Below are 22,829 nucleotides of genomic sequence, written 5' to 3' on the forward strand. Positions count from 1 at the left end.
CTGAAGTTCGCGAAGTTACTAGACCTTAGGAGAAATGGGTGAACGAGGCAACAGAGAGTATAAAAGCAGCGAAAGCTGAGTAGCCAGTAATCAGTTTTGGTTTAAGCACGCTATTGGTTGTGAAGTTAAGTATTATTGTGAAGTACTTTCAAAGTTTTCTAATAAAGATCATTTTGCATTATTGAATATTGGAGTTATTTATTCAACACTTTAGCGATTCGAACGTTATCAAAAGGTTGCAAATAGGCGGAATTTCACTAAATTCGTTACAGTATGATAGTCCGATGCGGCCAGTTCCGACAAATGTCTAATCGTACACCTAAATATACCCGCTCACCAAATTTTATAAAGATATTTCATAAATTGAGCAACTAGTTTGCATACAAACCGTAAGACGGGTAGACGTACATGGCTAAATAAACTCAGCTCTTCATCCTGATAATTTCGGTATCTAGAGATAATCCATTCTCTATCTATTTTCCTTTAAGGACTAACAATTTTGAGACTCGTGAGAAACTTAATATTCCATTTCATTTTAATGAAAGGAATTAAAAATATTCATAGCCCCCCCATTTGCCCTCAAATATAAATTCTCTTCATATGAAATTGCCTGCATTTCCAATGAATGTGCAAAGAAAAAGCACTTCCATATGAAACCAAGGCACTTCGGTATGATATTCAAGTTTACACTAACAAATTGATAACAAACAATTTTTCGAAAATATTGTAGCACTGAAAACATTTTAATTCAAAATTTGTTCATTAACCCAGCCAGCCTTTTTTGAAAATTTCTATCAAAAAATATTTAAATATCATACCCCAAGATGATTAAAAACGTTCAAATTTAAAAGCATTTTCTGTTCGAAAATTAACGTATCGTCGGGAGAAAAATGTACCATAAATGTGATTATTCTTGAATAATTATTTATGATTCATATTTCGAAACGGTTTTTGTTCATATCTGATATCATTGTAAAATTGGGCTTTAATTGTTCTAGTGTAATATTTGAATGCTTTTCACAGTCATATTTTGATCATATTCGTGAACATATTTCAATCGTTTTGTGTGAGATTTTTGAATCATTTTTGAATGCGATTATCATGCATTTATTCTTCATATCTCATACAAAATAAGATACTACAAGCTAATCTTATTTAATCAGGGGAAGAAAGCATGCGGAAGTGAGCTATTTGAACCAATGGTAATTCGCCAACAAACTAGACCAATATACACCTGCGACTACAACATCCAGCATCAGCTATGGTCGTCAACATCTTAAAATACGATATGGTACGGGATGTTGAAGCCATATCCAGGTACATATGTCAAGAGAGTCTCACTTACCTGGGGTTCAAATAGTTCATAACCTTTGCATTGTCTAATGGTTGGATTTGTATTTTCTGGGAAGCCGAAGGTGGAGAAATGGTTTGGGACATCTTTTGTTAGGAGCAGTATATACATTATTTCTTGTCTTGAAGAAAAAATTTTAATATATTTTTTCTGAACTTCATGATTAAAAAAATGTGTGTATGTGAAAATATAAGATCTTCAATCAAAAGTAAAATTTTAACAAGTATAAAATTTATTATTAGATTCAGAAAGCTGAATGAAAAATGATTAAAATGTTTGATCACCTAAAGTAAACACATTTGATTCAAATATGATTCCAAAATGTGATTGAAAAACTATGTTCAGTTTTTGATCATCAAAAGTATTCATATTTGATTATTTCTTTTGTTCAATTGTATGATAACTCATTATTTAGTCAAAAAGAGTAATCAAATTGTATTGAAATGTAGGGAAATTCAAAATTTAATCACCTAAAAGCTGGGTGGGAAGGGGACCATCAAACTTCTTTAAACATTTAAATTTTTTTTGCAATTTAAAAAATTCAGTGTACATATATATAATTTTGCATATGTATTGTGATTTGCACTTCAATATAAAAAATTTTTAACAGCCCTGATTTTAACTTGACTGGATCCCCATATAACTTTAGTATAAAATTTAAATTAGTGTCCTTTTTTTACTAAGGGAAGAAGTGGGAAAATGGATACATCACTGGCTTACATACCACATACCACAAAGATAAAAGGAAAAGAAAAGAGATGGTGAGATAGGAAGGGGAATTTATTGCTATTTTTGTGACGAATATTAGCATCACTAAGCTGCTACTAAATAAAATAAATGAACAACAACAATAAAGCAGCCACTCTTATGTAGAAGGCGACGAAGAGATATCTCACACATACAAATATGTAGTAATTAGCCGAAGTAGTTACACAAACACACGCATATGGCTATGGGAGTGGCGTGGACTGCAGATATACATGCACATATATACCTGGTAACTAACCAAGCATGAGCTACAACTGTTCGCGAAATTACTAGACTTTAGGAGAAATGGGTGAACGAGGAAACCGAGAGTATAAAAGCAGCGCAAGCTGAGAAATTATGAATCAGTTTTGATTTAAGCACGCTATTGGTTGTGAAGTATAATTGTGAAGTATAATTGTGAAGTACTACTCCCAAAGTAATCTAAATAAAGACCAGTTTGCAATACTGAATATTGGAGTGATTTATTTAACAGTTTAGTGATTCGAACGTTAGCAGAAGGTGCAGAGTAGTCGGTATTCCCCGAAATTCATTACATTATTATTATTATTAGGCCTGCGACCTTTGTGCAGACCTATTGTGCTTTCAGCCTAATTTTGTATGTGGAGGCTTTTGACGTGTGAGTCTGCCTGGCCAGTGTCCAGTCAGAATTCCCATCATTAGTCCACAGTCCCCTCTTTTCAGTGATAAGAGTTACTTTGTTAATCTAAAGTTTTAAGACCGGTACATGATCTTCAACATTTGCATCCCCGCGCCTTTCCCGCTTGGTCGATCATGTGCAGCTCTCGCCTTCCTTAAACAACACCAACAACAAAAAAGTAAGGCGCGATAACCTACGAAGAGATTTTAGGCCGCGCTTCTCTTCCAGTTTGCGTCGTCCTTTTAATTTTTCATAAAGGGAGGAAGATAACGAGGAGCGACCCCCCTTAGAAAAACTTTCTTCTAATTGAAAAAACTAGTTTCTAAAATTTCAATGTTGCTTTGTCCGGGGCGTGAACCCAGGATCGTCGGTATGGTAGGCGGAGCACACTATACAATCAATACCTGTTAATGAATATTCTCAACTTTTCCAGTTTTCGAAATATGAAAGAAGAAGAGGAGTTTGGGGGTACACTGTATGCAGGACATACATACGTGTGCCCAGCTGGACTGAGTTGAACCTGTCGGGAAATTTTAGTTTTGTGAAGTTATACAATGAAAAAAATAATTTCATGCTTTTGAATGTATTATTTCATGATTTTTTCTTTATCACTTCCGAGAGCGCAAATTACCCACATTTTACAGTATTCACATCGAAATTGAGCGACCCTGTGAAGCCTACTTGCATCTTCCACAATAATTGGGTATTTGTTTCTGAGAGTTTACTGACTCTGTGTGGACAAGGTTAACGCCATTTTCATAATTCTTCAGATCAAGCGGAAGGATTCAAAATGGCTGATATCATCTTAGGCTTAAATAGTTGCCTCTTATTCAACCAACAGGTGGATATGTCCAGGGTTGTGGGAATTAAACAGAAGCCAATCACTTGATCACATCCGTGGATCAGGGGTGGCTTTCCGTAATTCTATATCGAACAAAAACGAGTATCAAATAATCGTTTTTGCGTTCCGTAACACGAAATCTCGTCGCGTCGTATCGAACGTTCGATACAATCTGTTCGATAGCACCTTAGGTGTCGAATTGCTTTTCGTAAGCTAGAGTTTTTAATGCTTTTGCGATTATTTGAGGAATAATTTTAAGCTAAGGAGTCAGCAAACAAACGCTTTTCCCTTTTGAAATTTTTTTTTGATTCCTATATACTTTCGAAACACTTTTTGGTACACGACAAAAATTGAAATACGTAAACCAAAACTGTGTCGTCGAGCGTTCGAATCGCGGTATCGAGAGCGCGGACTCAACCAATGTCATAGATCAACGACGGTCATCAAACAGGACGCATGCACAATGCGTTAGTTTTGCGTAGGACCAGAATTCACCATTTTCCGGTGCTTTAGAGCCAAACATTCCATTGTCTTTGGTTGGGTATCACATCAACATCATTTCGTTTCGGTTAAGAATGAAATTTATTTTGTTAACTGATTTGTTGTTGTGTTAACAGTGTTTTATTAACAGTGTTGTATTAACAGTGTTTTATTAGCAGTGCTTTAACAATACCATTCGCAAGTGTTTCAACGGAAACGATGAAAATTTCTTGATTAACGTGAAACTTTACGATGCTTCCTTATAATCGACCGATCTACGGACGTGACGCCTTTCATTTTCCACTATTTATCTTCTTCCATCCACGTTAACGGCACTGTTAACTGAATAAAACATATTTTGGTAAGAAGGAAGAGAGTCGATACGAACATTCGAGGGCTTTCATACAAATCTTTCCCCGGGCAGTCAGAATTGTACCAAAAGCTGCTGGTACCGGAAGTTGCAGATTTTTAGTGAAAAAGATGCGTAACATCGGTGAATATGTTATTGAGTTGCTCTTCAAACCGCTTTGCGGTGTGTTCCACCACACTTACTTCCAAATGAAAATCCATAATTTGCGGTATGAATGGGTTTAGACTAGCGGGACGTACAGTTGACTTATTAGACGATACATTTTATTAATCATCAAAACGAAGAAGAATTAAACAAGGGGTGCCACAGGGTGGTGTCCTATCCCCACTTTTGTTTAGCTTCTACATATCAAAACTACCTTCGCCACCAGAAGGAGTTACCATCTTTTCTTACGCCGATGACTGCACAATAATGGCCACAGGCCCGGGCCCACAGATCGATGAGCTTTGCAACAGAATAAGCGGCTACCTCCCTGATCTCTCCAGTTTTTTCGCCTCACGAAACCTGGCGTTATCACCGACTAAATCCTCCGCTACCTTATTTACAACATGGACCTCCCAAATGTCGACCATTTTGAACATCCACGTCGATGGCACCACGCTACCGACTGTCGTACACCCCAAAATCTTGGGTGTGACGTTTGATCAGGATCTACATTTTGGTGAGCATGCAGCCGCAATTGTACCGAAAATCCAGAGCCGTAATAAAATCCTCAATCCCTTGCTGGCACTACTTGTAGAAAAGATAAAGAAACGCTCATTACTACTTATAAAGCAATTGGCCAGCCGATTGCATACTACGCGTCCCCGATATGGTCGCCAAGCTTAAAAACTACTCACTGGAAGCTACAGGCCTGCCAAAATACTGCTCTCAGAATCGCCACGGTCTGTCTTCTTATGTTCCCAGAACACCATCTACATAATGAGGCAAGAATACCCGCCATCAGGGAGAGAAATGAGATGCTAACCAAGCAGTTCCTGTTGAATACCCAGAAACCTGGGCATCCCAACCAACCAACACACATCTGATTGAAGAGCCAACATCGACCAGGGGCTTAAGGAGTCATCTCCGTAAGCATTATGAGGAAATACGGCACCTGAGAACTCAGCCTTATGAAGCCAAAAAACACAAGCAGGTCCTCAGTGAACTCCACAAACAGGCGTCGGACCCTTACGTCAGGAATTGCCCGGTGAATCCAGTACTCAAAGAACAATACCCAAAACCTGCAGAAGAGGAACGCACACTGCCCAGGGAAACGCGAGTCACTCTAGCTCAACTTAGATCTGGATACTGTAACAGGTTAAACTCTTACCTATCCAGAATCAACCCGACATACAAAATGTATGCCCCGCTTGCAATGTCTCCCCACATGACACCAACCATCTCTTTAATTGTAATGTGGAACCAACGCATCTAACACCCCTCTCATTATGGTACACCCCTGTTGAAACAGCAAGTTTCCTTGGACTCCCGATGACAATCTGTAATCGGTCGCACCTATTGGACGGGGCGAAGCACTGCTACAACAACATTAATCCGTCATTAGCACGGAATCACTGGAACTTATATTCTTCTCTAAGAATGTATGTTTCGTTTGAAAGTCAATGTTTATAACGTGTATTTAATTAGTCAGTTCATGTCACTTCATATCACAGCAAATTTTGAATTGTTATCCTCATCGCTGGGTGGTCTATACAGCAGAAAATGTCCATTGAAGATGTTTTACGAGCAGCGTCACACCGCACCAAAATATGCATTTTACAACAAAATGAAGGATAATCCACCACCTCCAACTTAGCACGATCCTCACTTCAATTGCCAATTCTTCAATTACATTTGACCAAAACTTGATGAAGAAATGAGTATGACTATGTTATTAATATTACAAAAATTAATATAAAATTTTTATTAAACCAAAACAAAAACATTAAATGCAAATCGAATACGCCATTATAAACAAAGTAAATTTAAAATAGGCCACAAAAAATAGAGCAAAAAATAAATAAATAATACACATTTTTTACGTAAATATAATGATGATCTTATTCTAAATCATTCGCTTTCAAAATATGGGTATTTGTTGTACGTTGTGGTTTTTTATTTGAGTTAAGGAAATGGCCATTCCCATTTCCACCACTCATACGATCTGCAAATCGTTTAAATATATTTGTACCAAAATTTAAACTCGTATTACTACGACTTGTTGTACTACGTCGTAAAATCACATCAGATTCATCTGGTTCGTAATCGGCATAAGAGGTGCTGGTGGAGGTGGAGGATGGTGTTAGATTTGTATCAACGGAATTATTACTGCCAAAAGTATTTGTAAAACTCCGTCTAAGGCGGCCTACGTTGCCACCACCACCAGTCGAAGGTGTGGAGGCACGTGTTGTGGTGCTTGTACTATCGGCAGCTACAAAAATCGATGAACGATCACAGATACAACGAAATCTTTCACATTGTGGACATAAAAGTGCCTTATCCAACTGGAAGAGAACACAGATACACAAATGATGCCGCATTGCCATTTTTCTTTGGTATGCATACGTAAAAGTATGTGAATTTACATGTAGGTAAGTAATTTTAAAATGTGTGCAGTGATTAGAAAGGCATATTAGATGAAAATAGCTAGCATCCAGTTAATTCTAAGACGCACGTATAAACTGTTAGTAATAATTAGGCACAAAGTACACTTGCACAAACAACATATATGTTAAGTATTACAAACAAGTAATAGGCTACAATAAGTAAATTTTTTAGATTACAACTAATAAAATATTGAGTATATGGGGGCATTTCAAATAAATCAAACAATATCTGCAATCGAGCACTTCTTATTTGGATGAATTATGATCAAAATTATCTTACCACGGCGGCTTGCCAAAACCAATACAGAAGATTATAACAATTTTGAGTTACTAGAAAAACCGGGTCAGCAACGTATTATACAATCCGTGATCGAAATCTATATAAGTGACCACTGAATTTGATTATTGCTTTTTGATATCCGATCGTGTCTATGGTAACGATTGGGAAGCAAAAAAACGAAAGATATATATCTAAAATACGTTTGCTGTATTCATTAGTTAAGGAAGGTGCGCTTACTTACAACTAAAGTATCGCATTTTGGACCTTTTGTAAGTTTCGAAAACCTAAGTTCCAAGCACAAATTCGAATAAATTTTTCGAAATTTTAAAATTCTGCTACTCCAAAACGATTTTAAATCTAATTAAATTTTCCGAGTGGCTACAGGACATTGAACCCATTGTTGTTGTTGTTGTAGCAGTATTGTAGTAGTGTTTTTTTTTTTTAACCCATTGTCGTGGGAAGCAGTTATATGTGGATATTACATGGATTTAGTAAGAACCCGGAAGGTGTTTCTCCCATTGAAAGCTTATCAGCAAAAATGTATTTTCGTGAGGCAAAATTTAGAATTTCGGCTTTATTATTCTCGAAAGTATATCCCCGATAAACAACATAAACCAAATTCTCAAGGGTTTCAGTAAGTGTTGACTACCAATATAATTTGCAACGTTGTTAGTCATTTGAAACTAAACGCTTTTCCTACTTTTGTTTTCACGGCCTGAAATTCTTATATAGGATGGAAGAAGAGTTAAGAGCATAATTCATCCAGTCTAAGAATTATTATAACCATTAATCTATTTGCCATGGAATGTCCCTTTTTACAAAAAAAATCCTTGAAATAATTTTACATATATTTTAAACTTACATTCAATTTACGTAGCATATCAGCAACTATATTGAGTGCAGTTGTACGAGAGCTCGGCGTCATTGCATTGCCATTAAGTAAATTGCTGGAATCTGAAAATGGTTTTTCTAAATTTCAGTTATTGATACATATCCAAAGACGATACAATTCTACATACAAATACGTATATTTATAAATTTTAAGTTAAAGTCTACGACACGCACACACAAACACAACTACTTTCAAAGTATGTAATACTAAACTTGCAGTGCAAAATAATCTCTGCTGTACATTGAGCATAAAATTTTTTTTTTTTAATCAAATTTTCAAACAGGTATAATGGTCCAGTCAATTTTATTCTTATGCATATTTTACAATACATTCATTAATTTTTTAATTTCTTAAAACATTGTCAAATAAGAGTATAATACTTAAAAGTAGTCGCATTTGTTTGTGTGAATGGGCGTTAAACGAGTTTTGCTAAGAATGTATTTTCGGTTTCTTAAATTTTTTAGACTTTGCCTTAAATTTTATAAATTTTATGCCACATTTTCTCGAACGTAATAAGCCTAAAACCTTACTTTTCAATGTATGCTGTTCACCATAATTTGATATAACTGTAGGGCTATTGTTTAAATTATTTGTAAGGCTGGTATTATTTAGGCTGGTATTAATGGGGTTGATTGTTGTATCATGTGTATTGTCACTGTTATTTATAGCACCATTTGCTACAGCAGTGGACAGCGATGTCGTCGACTCTGATAAATTACTAGACGAGCCAGTTAATGGATTACGTGTTTTTACATTCAGTTCTTGTTTTAAGTCTAAAAATTAAAAGATAAAAATGAGAAGTTAAATTCTCAATGGACATAAAAAATAAAAAGCATGTGCTAACTCTACCTCTTGTCTCATCCATGAGTCTCTGTAGCTTTTCTTGTAAAATTTCTTTTTCATCTACTTCCATTTCTAGTATAGCATTCTTTTCATAAGCTTTATCCAACATTCTTTCAAAATCTACAATGCTTTCGTTTAATATGCGATGAGCGCGTTCTAGATCGTCATTTTTCTGTTCTAATTTACGCAGGTACACTTTCAGTGAATCTCGCTCATTTCTTAAACTTTCGATTTGTCGCTCCGTGTTTGTAAGCTCAACGCTTTGAGACTGTAATTTGAGCTGAAAATTTAATAATTGCAATATTTAAAACAAAAGTATGATAACATGTTTGGAGTTAACAATGCTTTTTTGGAAAACGAAGGAAAGTGGTAATCTGAACAGGTTGGATCTTCCCTTTCATCTGTATTAACTAAAATTTTTTGGAACATTGCTGTATATTTATCTATGTAAATATTATCCACTATAGTCATTAAAACGGCGCTTTGCTGCAAAGTTTTTATCTTATACAAAACATGTCGAGTTCCTGTAGGTGAAATCGATTTGTTTTTCTCAGATGTTGCCGATTGCTGATCTGGTACATGCTGGAAAATATCACCATCAGGTTGTTGGCCAGACCATCTCTGAAAGATTTGATTTGTCCAAGTTGAACAAGCTACGTTCAACCAGGTAATACATGAACAATCGGGGTCGCCAGAAGCCTCGACTGTTAAATAAGCGAGACTCTCCATAGGTAAGGTTGATAATTAAGTTGAAAAGTAGATTGCTCTGCTAACTCATTGAAATTGAACCTTTACACATCCACTTGAATTACTCTATGCAACCCTTTTAATCACAAATCTATGTTTATGTCAAAAAAGTATCGTAGCAAGTATTCACTAGAAATAATTAAATTAAATTACCTTTAATGATTCATTTTCCTTCTCGAGTGAAGAAAGTGTCAATCTGAGATCTTTGATTATACTTTGTTTTTGATCAATTGTAACATCCATTTCCGCTTCCATCTGACGCGACTGTTCCACATACTCATCGTATTCTTGCTTAACATCTGTCCATCTACAAAAAAAAATATAATGAATGTAGAGATATAGATTATTTTCAATCAAATTGGAACTCCTCTGATAGAATATATTAAAACTCACTCTTTGTGATAAAGTTTTGCTCGTTCCTTCCAATACCGACATTCATCCTCGACGCTGTTGAACATTGGTGGTGACTCCATTGTTAGTTGCTGTGCAGTTGCCATTACAGGCTGCTCTGAATGTATGTTTCTAGGAAGTTCGCTTGAACTCCCTAAATAAATAAATTCTTATAGCTTATTGATTACTATCTGCACGCTGATGCTACACATACAACACCTCTCAACTAATTGTAACACTTTTATTCACAATTTCCGTTAAAGAAATACTTGTTAAAGCTACGTCCGTTCTGCCAAAGCAATTATGTGCACTGGATTCTGAAGAGAGATTTTGGGAGAATACACAATTAAATGGTTAACATGTGTGAAAACAAGAAAAAAATCTCTAATTATCTAGTTGCGATTAGGAGCAACTTTTGACGTTAATGTCTTTTTTCTCCGCATTTGTTTTTCAAAGAGCAGTCGACGTTGGCGTAACCGACGCCAGCGACCTATCGAAAGCGACGACTGCGGAAGAGTTCGCATGACGACGGTTGGATGCCCAATGAAATCATCGTTCATTTTTTTAAAACAGGTTTTCAGCCATCAATTCCCGATAAATCTTTCTAACTTCAACGTAAATTTTAGACCCTCCACATTACTTACATTTTGCAAATAGTTTTTTTTTAAATACCGAAGGCTTATCCCCTGATTAAAGTGCAAAATAAAATTGCGTCGAAATTCGTTAAAAGTTGTGTTTGCACCAAAATGCCAAAACTGTAATACAGCATTGCCAGCACGGGATAAAAAAGTTATCACCAGTTGGCTTTCGATGTCCCAGCGTTGCAAGGGAGCTGAAGGTCTGGCGAAGTTGACATTCTCATAACGCCATAGTCATACCATATTTTTACTTGTCAATTATTGGTGCCTTAACCTAAAAATTGTGAAAATTTCATGCTACAATAAAAACAACAACGCACAAAATTACCAAAATATACCACAAATAATAAGTCGCTTAGTCACAATGTATCCAAAACAATAAATAACATCTACAAAAAGTTAATAAATTCACCAACACAAATATTTTTAGGTTATGGATAGCGAAAAACCAAACACCATATGGTTAAGGGCTAATTAATGGTGACTTAAGCGGGAGTCATTGGTGCCGTATGTCATATCGCTGTAGTCGTATCCGTAACGTAATCAGCTGTTTATCGTTACGACGGTAAACCAAAAACCAATTGTTTGGCTACGATACGGTTACGACCTTAGCGGCAACAATAATCGATTGCATTGATTCCCATAAGGTTGGTCGAGTCACCTGTTATAAGGTTACCCATGCGGTTACCGATAAAGCACCAATGTCTGCAACTTTATAACCATAAAACCATAATTAGATAAAAAAGCTAATCCAACCTACCTTATGGAAATCAATGTAATCGATTAATGGTGCCATTATTTCGATTATGGTTACGACTATGGCGTTAGCGTTAAGGAAGTTTAATTTGGCTTTTAAGGGCGTATTAATGGTGACTTATAACAATAAAGCCATAACCAGATAAAACAGCTGATCGAACCTACCTTATGGAAGTCAATGTAATCGAGTTAGCGTTATGGTATGGCACCATTAATCGATTACATTTATTTCCATAAGGTAGTTTCGATCAATTGATTTATCTGGTTATGGCTTTATGGTTATAAGTTACCATTAATTCGCCCTTTAGCTATTGTATGGTTATGGATAGGGCCCTGCAAAAATCGTTGGATCATGTGGTCCACTGGAGTACTTACCTTTACCCTTCAAAAAACGCTAGTACTCCGTAAATAATGTAAGGAATACTCCTTTGGGAGTATAGGAGTATTCCAAAACTAATCTATATTCATACAAAAAATGTGCCCCAATTAACATTGCGATGTCCTAGGAGAGGAGTAGGTGATCCCACTCTCGCTTTGTTTGTGAGTATTCCATAGAGTACATACGTGAGAGTACTTTCCAAAGTACTTTCACTGTAGTACTCCATGGAGCACCCACAGAGGATCATATGCCAAAGTACTAAAGAGGAATTATGTCGGAAAGAATTATCGGAGTGAATTTAATTTAAAATGAAGGTAAATGAAGAGGGGCAATACAATGTTTATATTTTTTACTACGAATATTCTTATGTTATTTAGCATTTGCGTGAATAAAGAAACGAATATTTCTCTATACTATAGTATGTATAATTAAACCAGTGCGCGGTTGCATTTTATCAAAGTTGTCATAGTAAAATTTTATCATCACCCTACAAGACAGGTACCCGTTCCCTATTCGATTACTTAATCGTCACCAATAACTTGTTCACCAATTATCGTCTTAATGACTTTTACATTGCTGTCGTGAAAAAGGTAACGCATGCGCTCTCTCAAAATAGTGTACGTGTGACTCACTCTCTCGCTCTTACCTATTGTGTTTTCGACATTCCTTCTCGCTCGATGTTATTTACATTTTTAAGTTACTTCATCAGTTATGTTTTCGTTATCGCTAACCAAAACATATACAACAACAACAACACGGGTAACTGACCTATCGGTTACCCGTATCGGTTACCTTCTGTCAATTCGCTTTTTATATGAATGAAACGCGTCCTTTTTGTTTAAATAATATTTAATTCATAAATAATGCATGTTTAAAATAATTTTTACATTTAAAATCATGTCCTATTATTCTAGTAATATTTACATATTTGCATTTTTATATTCATAAACTATATAAATACACTATTCATGCGGTGGTGGTGTTGCTCATTATCAGTTTACAGAGTCATATTAGTTTGGTAGGTATAGTAAGATCAGACGTAGCGGAATATACGCAGCATGTCAGGAGCATCACCACAATCCAAATAAGCACTGTAATTCATTTCGTCATTATAAATAACTTGTAGATGCCACATAGGTGTAACCATACTCTGAGGATATTTCCGTTCAGATCTTGTAGTGTACAACGAGCAAACTTTTCATAAACATGCACACGTAAACTTGTATTTGTTCTAAATTCTTCACCACATTCGAAAAAAGATGTTCTTTTATCCATTGTTTTCTCATGTTCCTGTGTTTGCGTAGGTACCATTGTGATGCAAGTTCTTGATTACAATATGGACAAACAGTTAATTCTAGACTTTTCGTTGTTACATCAATTGTTTCAGCGTGTTGTGCATGTATACAAAAATTCATACTTGAATGTGCTTTAGTCCCAATGGCATAATTTACATTTTAAATACTGACTATTGGGCATATGAGAAATCTCATGGTCCAATAATTTGTTGAAGCTTGGTGTAGCTGTATGAAAATCCCACAATTTTTAAATTGTAAATGTTCTAGCTTCTCTAGACGATGCATAAAGTAGAATGGCGTTAGCTATCTTCACCTGGTATATATTGATATTCGGGCGAATAAACAAATGGACCACTTATAATTGCACACCTCAAGTGCATTCGCATACATATGTTGCATATGTGAAACATATAACGATGTACCAGTGGCTTTTTATGCAGCTGACGCTGGATGAAGCATTGGATTTTGTGTTGCAAAGTTGGCGACATATGTTGCTGTTGATGGATGCGCATATTGCGAATATGTTGGTGGTTCACTTGTCATTAATTGATTAGAAGTTTCAACTTGTTGCGATTCTTGTTGTTGCTGCTGGCTGCTGATGTGGTGTTAACGTCTGTTGTACAAAATTTATTGTTGGTGTTGTTATGGTGCTGGAAAGCCTTCCGATATTGAAAGTCGTTGATTAGTGTAATCTCCACGTAGTGAACTACTCCCACGGCTGCGTCCCCGGTAACTATTACATTTGAAGGCCCTTAAGTTACAGGCATAGTTGACATCGCTTACATAACCGGTTGACTCTAAAGTAAAAACCAAAACAAAATATTAGAATCAGTGTTTATGAATAACATATTTAAAATAAGCTCTTACAACAACGTGATCGGTGGCTACATCCCCGTGAAAGTAGTGTGGTGTTCCTCCTTTTATAAACGTAGATACTGGATGTGCTCAACCGTGTAGTTTTCTTCTAATTTGAGCAAATCTATGTTCTTACAGCCACAGCTGGAATATTTGGGATATTTCTATCCTCACATCGTCAAAATCAAATTACCTAGAATGAAAAAGAAACTCATATCAGTAAGAATAGATTAAAAGTTTTTAATATAAGCAGAAAAGTGTTCCATAAATAGGGCTCCACACATAGCACTTTCCAAAGGCACAAGAGAAATTTCAGATAACTAGAATCAGGACCTGGTAAAGTAACTTCAAAGGCGATTTAGTCGCCACTACTTCGTATGCGCATTTCTCTGCGCTCCCTTTCGGCATGCATCATCAATTTCGTCATTACTATAAAGGCCATCTTGCTCACAGCAATCCAACAATCTATGTGTCCGCAAATTCGTGGAACTAAATTCCTAATGGAAGGTTCCTCTCCAAAAACTCTGTTTACAGACAGTCCTTCGCCGTGAAAACGAGGACAGTGAAATATTACATGTTCTGCGCTTTCCAATTCGGACGGACAGCTTGGACAGAAAGGATCCTCCTCTATCCCACGCTTATTTAGATATTCCTTGAAGCCACCGTGCCCGCTCAATATCTGTGTGAGATGGTAATTTAGTTTGCCGTGTTTTCGCTCGTACCATTCCGCTATATTCCGGACTAGCATGAAGGTCTAGTGCTCTTTTCTCGAATCTTCCCACCGTTCTCGCCACCTAACTATTGTTCGTGACCTTGCGCTTTTCTTAGCATCTTCAGATGGTCGGCTGAATCCAATGGCATACAGATCGGCCATTTCACCTGAAAGTAGATCTACTGGGATTTTCCTGGATAAAACATGGATCGCGTCGTCGGAACAGCACATGCTATTCGTATAGCAGTAATGCGGTAGGCTGCTAGTATATCTTTTTGGTGGACCATTTTAGATCTGTGCCATACTGGTGCTGCATATAATATTATAGAGCTGGTTACGTTGGATAATAGCTGACGGGTAGCTTCGCTTGGGCCGCCGATGTTGGGCATTATTCGCGTTAGGGTTCCACTAACTCTAGAAACTTTGTCCCACACCGCCCTGAAGTGCTCCCTAAAAGTTAGTTTTGAGTCAATGATTACTCCTAGATATTTCAAGGAGGGCTTTGAATTTATTTGATAATCTCCTATGGTTAGGACCAACTCATCCACAGTCCGCTTTGAGCTCATCAGAACCACTTCTGTCTTATTGCTAGCCATCTCCAGCCCCGTGTTCGTCAACCACTCCTTTATTCCTCCCACGGCGTCATTACATAATGCTTGGAGCAGATCAAGTTTCTTGGCCACTGCTACTACGACAATATCATCTGCATAGCCGACAATTTCCGTGCCTCCGGGAAGGTCGATTTCTAGCACCCCGCCATACATCGCATTCCAAAGAGTTGGACCTAGAACAGATCCCTGAGGGGCATTTACTAGCAGAAGGGAGGGAAAAGAGAGAACACTGGCGCAATATGTCAGGCCTGAGTCAATCTAAGTTACTGTTAGGGGGTTACAGCACAACTCGATATAGGGCATTAATAGGCCTCTCAAAAAGATTACCTAAGAACCCCAACGTCTATTCTTACAAGACACTGTAGACTGAACAGTCACATGCAAAAGCTGGGTATAGTATCGAACAACACATACAGATGTGATAGATCAGCAGACGGTGGACCATATCCTTCTAGATTACGGCGCAATTTCAAGACGTAGGGCTAAGTTTATGGGCTCACCATGGCCAGAGCATTCCCACATTTAATCCCTCAAGCAAAGAACACTGCTGGGGTTCATCAAGGAAGTCGGCCAGGATGAGGTGCTGTGAAGGAGATGTGCAAGTCACTGTGCAATCCTCAATAAATGATCTATCTATCTACCGGTAACAAGCACCATTGTGGTACTAACCCCACCATCTCGGGAACTATTGATATGACTACATTAAACCTTCTAGGGATTGAATATTAATAATGCCGGCAATGCGAAAGTCTGCTAAAATGTACCATTCTCAATGGAATGCTCGATATATAATTTTCCACGTTTTAAAACAGTGATGAAAAGAGCAAAATTTACAATAATTTTAACTGGATGTGGGTAGTAAGGTGTTGATGTCCTCTCTTAACGCAATGTAATGACAACTGCGATGCAGGGAAAATGACAAAAATCTTGCAAATCTACTGATTATAATTAATTTTTCCTCCCCTTCTATGCAGTTCTATGCATACATACATATGTATTTTTCTCTCCAAACGCTAATTAAAAAAATTAATTGGTTTTCACATCAACTTCGAACTCTGTCGTATTTGCATTCTTCAGTTGATTATCAACAAAAGCATGACAAATTATCACTAAAAAATTCATACATTTTGCTTATATATTTAATATGGTAGCCAATTCACTTACCCTTTCTGGTGCGATGATTCCTGGACAATCGGGCCTGACTAGACGCGATTTTTTTTGCCTTAAGAGAGCGTGCTTAACGCGAACCCTATCATGTTATGGCACACCTTTGGTGATGCAAAAAATCAAAGAAATTTCTGCTTCTAATGCTACTACGATAGCAGAAGCAGCTCCCGGTGCCGCAACATAAATAACAGTTGCATGCCGATCAGTTGCCTTTTTTGCTCCGGCTACCTATTCAGTTTTAATTCACATTACATTATCTACTATTGCAATTTTTAATCACTACAAATCAATATAAATTACCGAAGCAAATACTGGAAAACCAAGATGCGTAGTTCCACCCTTTTTTAGGGAAACACATTCAACCAGTTTGGTACCGTATTCCAAAGCATGTTGTTGTAAAGTACCTTGTTTTTGTAGATTTCCTCTGATTTTGGCATATTCTGAGCTGAATCGCAACCCGGCGGAGATGCTATCTATTAGAATAATATAACATTTTTTTTATTATTTTTTAAATGCACATACGTATGAATGAAAATCAGAAAGTAAATAATGTTGTTGTTGTAGCGATAAGGACACTCCCCGTTATCGACTTTGTTGGTCCTTTGCCGGATGCAGATCGGGTACGTTCCGGGAACCATTAAGGTACTAGCCCGACCATATCGGGAGCGATTTAGTTGACATAAAACCTTGTAGGCCATCCCGTCGATTCTATACAACTTAATATGGTAAAGATTTAAAAGACGGTGCACCACCCAATTTTTATCAAAAATTATCAAACGTGGAATCAAAAGGCGCGCCTCGAGCTCCGTTTTTATTATTATTTTATATTTTTAAATTAGGTGGTGTACCGTCTTGTAAAACGCTACCCTTAATATTATTTTGGGCGCAGGCCGCCAACGCAAAAAGATGGTCTCTGCAGCAATATCTTTAATTTCCGTCACATGTCACAACTCAAATTAACTTAATGTTATTTTGGGCGAAGGTCGCCAACGCAAAAAGGTGTTCTCTGCAACAACATTTTTAATTTCCGTCACATGTCACAACTAAAAGCACAAGATATTTTTCGTTGTAAACAATTTATATTTGTTTGCGTTTCAATGTTTTCCGGAATAATTAATGAACTGTCATTTCGATGACAGCATGAAACGTCGATGTGTTAGTGGAGAGCGAAAAAAGCTTTGAATGTGTTGGTGAACTGGTTACCTCCGTCTTGTAGGGCAGTTATTTGTATGCAATATTTTACTTTCGGCAACTCTGTTCGATCGTCTTCGTGTCGTGATCACGGTCGTTAAAAAACTAGCAATGATCGGCTGATGGTGGTCCGCAAACGCATTGCAAAGGAGTATTGTTAGAGTACTCCATCATGAAGAAAATGGAACACGTAATCCAACAATTTTTGCAGGGTATACTCTACTGTAATGGAGCAATGGGCCAACTCATGTTTCTACACGAACATATTGTAAGCCGATCATTGTTCGTTTTTAACGATTGTAATCACTACACGATGTTTATTGGACTGTGGGTACTCCATGGATTACTCTGATGTAATGCGGAGCTGGAGTATATGGTCCAGTCCTAGGACATTGCAATATTAATTGGACCATATTTTTTGTATGAATTGTGGTTAATTTTGGAGCACTCGGTTGGTCCATAGCGAGTACTCCATACATGCATGTATGGAGTACCCGCGATTTTTGCAGGGGCGCTTTGGTATGGCAACATTCACCAATTAGATTGATTTCCATAAGGTTGGTTGGATCAGCTGTTTTATATGGATACGGATACGTCAACTTTGCCAGGGCCTTGAAGCAAGAAATGTTAAAAATAATGTTGCGCAGTAAAATTATAAATGCTGCAACATACAATACAGTTCAAGGTAAATCTTTACAAAGGGACTGAAAACCAAATTCGAAAATCAATCCGCGTGTGAAATAATTAAAAGAAAAAAGCACGCAAAAATATTTTCGCTTTAGTTTTTTTAATATGAAATAAAAACTTAATTTTCAATATCAGCAATTTCATGTAAAACGTATTTCTTTTGTAAACAATCTTTGATTTTCCGATAAAATTTCGTCAGTATGTAAATAAGAAATCCAACCGAAAATAAACTAATGTCATATCGATTTAATAGCATCTGGAGCTTTGACTTTATTTATTAAGCCGGAATCATTGGTGCCGTATGTCGTAACGCTGTATCCGTATCCCTAACGTAATCAGCTGTTTATCGTTACGACGGTAAACCAAAACCCAATTGGTTGGCTACGATTCGGTTACGACCTTAGCGGCACCAATAATCGATTGCATTGATTCTCATAAGGTTGGTCGAATCAGCTGTTATAAGGTTACCGATACGGTTACCGATAAAGCACCAATGTCTCCAGCTTTATATCTCAAAATTTAACCTACACTATTTTAAAATATTTTCTAATTAAAAATTTCATGACATATGAATTGTGGCTTAGCATACCTAACAATATTGTAATGCGTTTCGAGATTTTATTTTGTAGGTTAAACTAACAAGATTTAGCGTTAAATCCTTTAAGATGCCTAAATCTCGAATAAAGCTCTAAGTGGAGATATGCTATAAATTAAGATTTTGAGGGCATTTCATAAGCGCCTAAAATCAGGATTTTTTTGTGTTTCCCTAGTTATAGATAGATAGATAGATAATTAATTGAGGATCGCACTGCGACCATTGGTCTATTGTACCCTCAACTGCTTCACAGCACCTCATCCAAGCCAACTTCTCTGATCAACCCTAGCAGTTCACCTGGCTTGAGGGATTTATTGTGAGAATGCTCTGGCCATGGTGTGCCCATAAACGTAGCCCTACGTCTTCAGATTTCGTCACATTCCAGGAGTACATGTTCCACCGTCTCTGCTGATCGATCACAAAATCGGCATGTGTTGGTCGATAGTATGCCCAGCTTCTGCATGTGGCTGTTCAGTCTACAGTGTCCTGTAAGAATAGCGGTTAGGATCCTTAGGTTATCTTTCGAGAGGCCTATTAATACCCTATATCGAGTTGTCTTGTAGCCCCCTAACAGTAACTTAGATTGTCTAAGGCCTGGCATATTGCGCTAGTGTTCTTCCCTGTTTTCCTTTCGTCTACTAGTAGATGCCCTCTGATTTCCTGCGGGCCTACTGGCAGGAACGGCTCAGGACCAATAGGTCGTATCGTTGCTGCCTCTCTTGTCAGGCTGTCCGTCTGCTCATTACCGTCTGTTACGGTCTGCTGCTGCGGTCTACGGCCATGATCCCCTTGGGAGCGTGTTCACGCGAACACACCTAGCGATGTGGTGAAAGTGGCGATAAAAAGAAAAAATATCAAAAGGAAGGGAACAGACAGACCGGCCATGAGGAAGAAAAATTTTTCTCTTCTAGCATGAGTTTCCGCCCGATACACACCAGAAAAGTGATATTTGCTATATCTTTGCAGAAAAAGTAAAAAAAAAAATATTACCGAAGTTACAGAAAGATATCGGCAACGTTATCAATCAATCTGCAGGAAAATAAAAGTGATCAAAAAGGACAACATTTGGCAATAGTTTTATAATACATTTCTTTGCTATTAACTATAAAAAGCCGCACTTCCATTTTATGTTCAATCAATCATACCTTACTAAGTATAAAATATACGAATTTTGCTGAACGCATTAAAAACAGCGAGGAGTCTCACTACAATTGAAAAATTTGTTCACACATTTGCAAGCGGTTATGTGTACATGAATGTGGATGCAGTAGAATTACAACCACCTGTGGCAAACACCTTATATGCTCATGGGCCCGTTGAACCGGCAACAACAACAAACCGGGGAAATTTTTTTAAATTAATTGCAACTTTATAAAATCGATTTTGTATTGAATACGTAAAACGGTCTTTGGCAACATGAACGTATTGGCACAAATAACAAATGGTAAGATTCAACAACAACAGCCAATGAATTGAATCGGCAGTATCAGCAGCATCAACAACAGCAAGTTCAACCGCAGCAGCAAAGGCCGCTACCTATAGGCCCAACGAAATAAGCCGGGCACACCCAGAGCCGGCCACCTCAACCAGAACAACTACCGCAATAACCACATAAAGGGGTGAGTCCGTTCCAAAGCCCCTTGAGTGGAGCTTACATACACTCCTAGGTACACGTACATAAGGGTGGGCACACGAAACATGATATACGACACTAACACTATTTACATCTAATCGCCACCCATTTACACGTAGGATTAGCTACCTAAATTGGGTATAGTTATATGCATATATAGACATATGCCCCATTAGAGTGCGCGTCGAGTGCAGCCACCTAGAAAATGTACCAAGGTGCGTAGTGAGTAGGGGTATATGTACATATAAGCATATGACCACTTAGGTTGCACATATGTATGCAACCCCCCCTTATGAAATACTTGCCTAAGTTTAGTCAGCTGGAGAATGCCAGCCGTTGTATTACGTTTGAATTCCACCACTATTGTACCTTTGCGTTAAATACGCAAAACTAATGCTATGCTTTGTGGTAACCCTAAATAAAATTTCGCATATGTCCTGGCTATGCCAATTTCGTATAGAATTTTCTGACTAAGATTAGGTAAGGTTTGCATTAACGAAAGACAACCAAGAAGGCATACCCAATTTGGAAATTTCGGATTATTAAATTTAAAATCAAGATAAATACAATTAAAGATTTGATATCAGATGCATATGCATGATGATAAATACCTTGACTATGTATGTATATTTAGCCTTAAAGGACTAGACATGCCAATTTGTATGTTATATACACATACTTGAAATGTAAAAGTTAAATATAATATTTAAAAGGTGTCAGATTATTTTTATTTGTTCTTATTGAAAATTAGTATATTCATACATACATATGTATATTGGAGTTTTCTGTATTTTTCAACTTCGCCAGTAAACATGCTTTAGATGATTAATTTAGAAAAGTCGGTCTGTATTTCCCCGATGGTATAGCGCGCCTAGTATTTATTTATTTTTTATATATTTTAATTTTTAAATAAAAGCCTAATTTACACCGTACACCTAAATAAAAATGTAAATTTTAAGTACAGACGTTGAAGTATTGCGTCAAACGCTAAACGTTTATTGGTCAATTCTAACCTGCATATGTTTCAGGGTATTTTGAAGAAAGTTCGTAGTTTAAAACAAGAGATTTGTAAGAACAAATAGGTCTGTCTTTACGTATAACTGAGCATATTCATTTAAAACAATGCTATTCGACATATGCCCACAACAAAGTGAGCAGGTATAAGGAAGCTTCCATGTATACCCCTGCCTACCCTCCAATTGGGATGGTCTACTTTTTTTTTGAATTCAGTACCAAAGTAAATATGACCTGGATCTAAATCAAGTTTATATCAAAAGGAATGAATATATGTACATACCTTTTTTTCTTACTAATCACTCCTAGTGAACCTCCTTTTTGTACGGCATCATTTAGTTCACTTTAATGTACCTAGCTGTAAACTTATATAAATTAAATCATAATCCTAAGTAATAAGCCGTAATGAAAATGAATTATAAATAAATTTGTAATTGAAATGGGAATGCTGGCGTCGCCAATTATTTAGAAGGCATAAGGTAAGACAGGTAAGGGGCCACCGAAATTTTAGGTGCGTCGGTGGCCATGGTTATTTGAGGGTGGGACAAGCACCGGGCGTCGCAACAACACCCGCGGCGCCCCCTATGTATATTCGGCCCTTTTCTTTGTTGTATTTTAATTTTCAGCTTTTTTTTTATTTTCGATATTCAGCGTTGGTAACCGGCCATGTCCGGTTCGGTAAATTTTTTTGCGGTTATTTTTTTTTGAATTTTAAATTTTTGAATTTTTTTTTTGAATTTAGATTTTGAATGTCAACGGTCTGTCCGTGACATCCGGTTCGGCCGGATGTTGTTTTATTTTGAATTTTTAAGCGTTTTGAGTTGTCTCTGCGCTTCTGTTAGGTTTTTTTTTTGAATTTGACAGCTGCTCGTTTTGATAGGCATGATAGGAACTTTTTTTCTGTTTATGGCGCAGGAACAGTAAGGTTGGCAAGGACCCGCCCCAGCCGACAATGACTAGCCACTGTGCACCACTACATCATGCCGACCGCCTTCCTTACTGCTTCCACTGTAGATGCGTTACCATAACAGATGGCGCCCAACGGGGCGCCTGAAGCGCTGACCGCGGGGGTCAGTCGGGTCAACCTGTGAGGTTGACCATCCCACCAG

General features: G+C 37.2%; 1 protein-coding gene and 1 long non-coding RNA gene across 4 annotated transcripts; both read right to left on the reverse strand.

Annotated features, from left to right (window-relative positions):
* Nucleotides 1–6,329: 6,329 nt before the first annotated feature.
* On the reverse strand, nucleotides 6,330–10,977 carry nudE (Nuclear distribution protein nudE). 2 transcript variants are annotated; one of them, XM_067788417.1, is made up of 7 exons: nucleotides 10,832–10,977; nucleotides 10,191–10,504; nucleotides 9,951–10,104; nucleotides 9,057–9,330; nucleotides 8,738–8,980; nucleotides 8,178–8,284; nucleotides 6,330–6,933 (listed from the first exon to the last, which is right to left on the reverse strand). In XM_067788417.1, the coding sequence occupies exons 2-7, from the start codon at nucleotides 10,292–10,294 to the stop codon at nucleotides 6,490–6,492; spliced, it is 1,326 nt and encodes a 441-aa protein (XP_067644518.1). In that variant the 5' UTR covers nucleotides 10,295–10,504; nucleotides 10,832–10,977; the 3' UTR covers nucleotides 6,330–6,489. The 2 variants fall into 2 exon arrangements, with proteins under 2 accessions (XP_067644518.1, XP_067644519.1); XM_067788418.1 differs by having other exon boundaries at nucleotides 6,331–6,933; nucleotides 8,178–8,269.
* A 1,814-nt stretch (nucleotides 10,978–12,791) lies between these two features.
* Nucleotides 12,792–17,693, reverse strand: LOC137252536 (uncharacterized). 2 transcript variants are annotated; one of them, XR_010953589.1, is made up of 5 exons: nucleotides 17,123–17,693; nucleotides 16,901–17,073; nucleotides 16,598–16,828; nucleotides 14,123–14,303; nucleotides 12,792–14,052 (listed from the first exon to the last, which is right to left on the reverse strand). It is a non-coding gene; the product is annotated as an uncharacterized lncRNA (long non-coding RNA). The 2 variants fall into 2 exon arrangements; XR_010953588.1 differs by having other exon boundaries at nucleotides 16,901–17,693.
* Between the last annotated feature and the right edge of the window lie 5,136 nt (nucleotides 17,694–22,829).

This window comes from Eurosta solidaginis, chromosome 5, assembly GCF_040869045.1.
Source record: "Eurosta solidaginis isolate ZX-2024a chromosome 5, ASM4086904v1, whole genome shotgun sequence".
Lineage (NCBI taxonomy): Eukaryota > Metazoa > Arthropoda > Insecta > Diptera > Tephritidae > Eurosta > Eurosta solidaginis.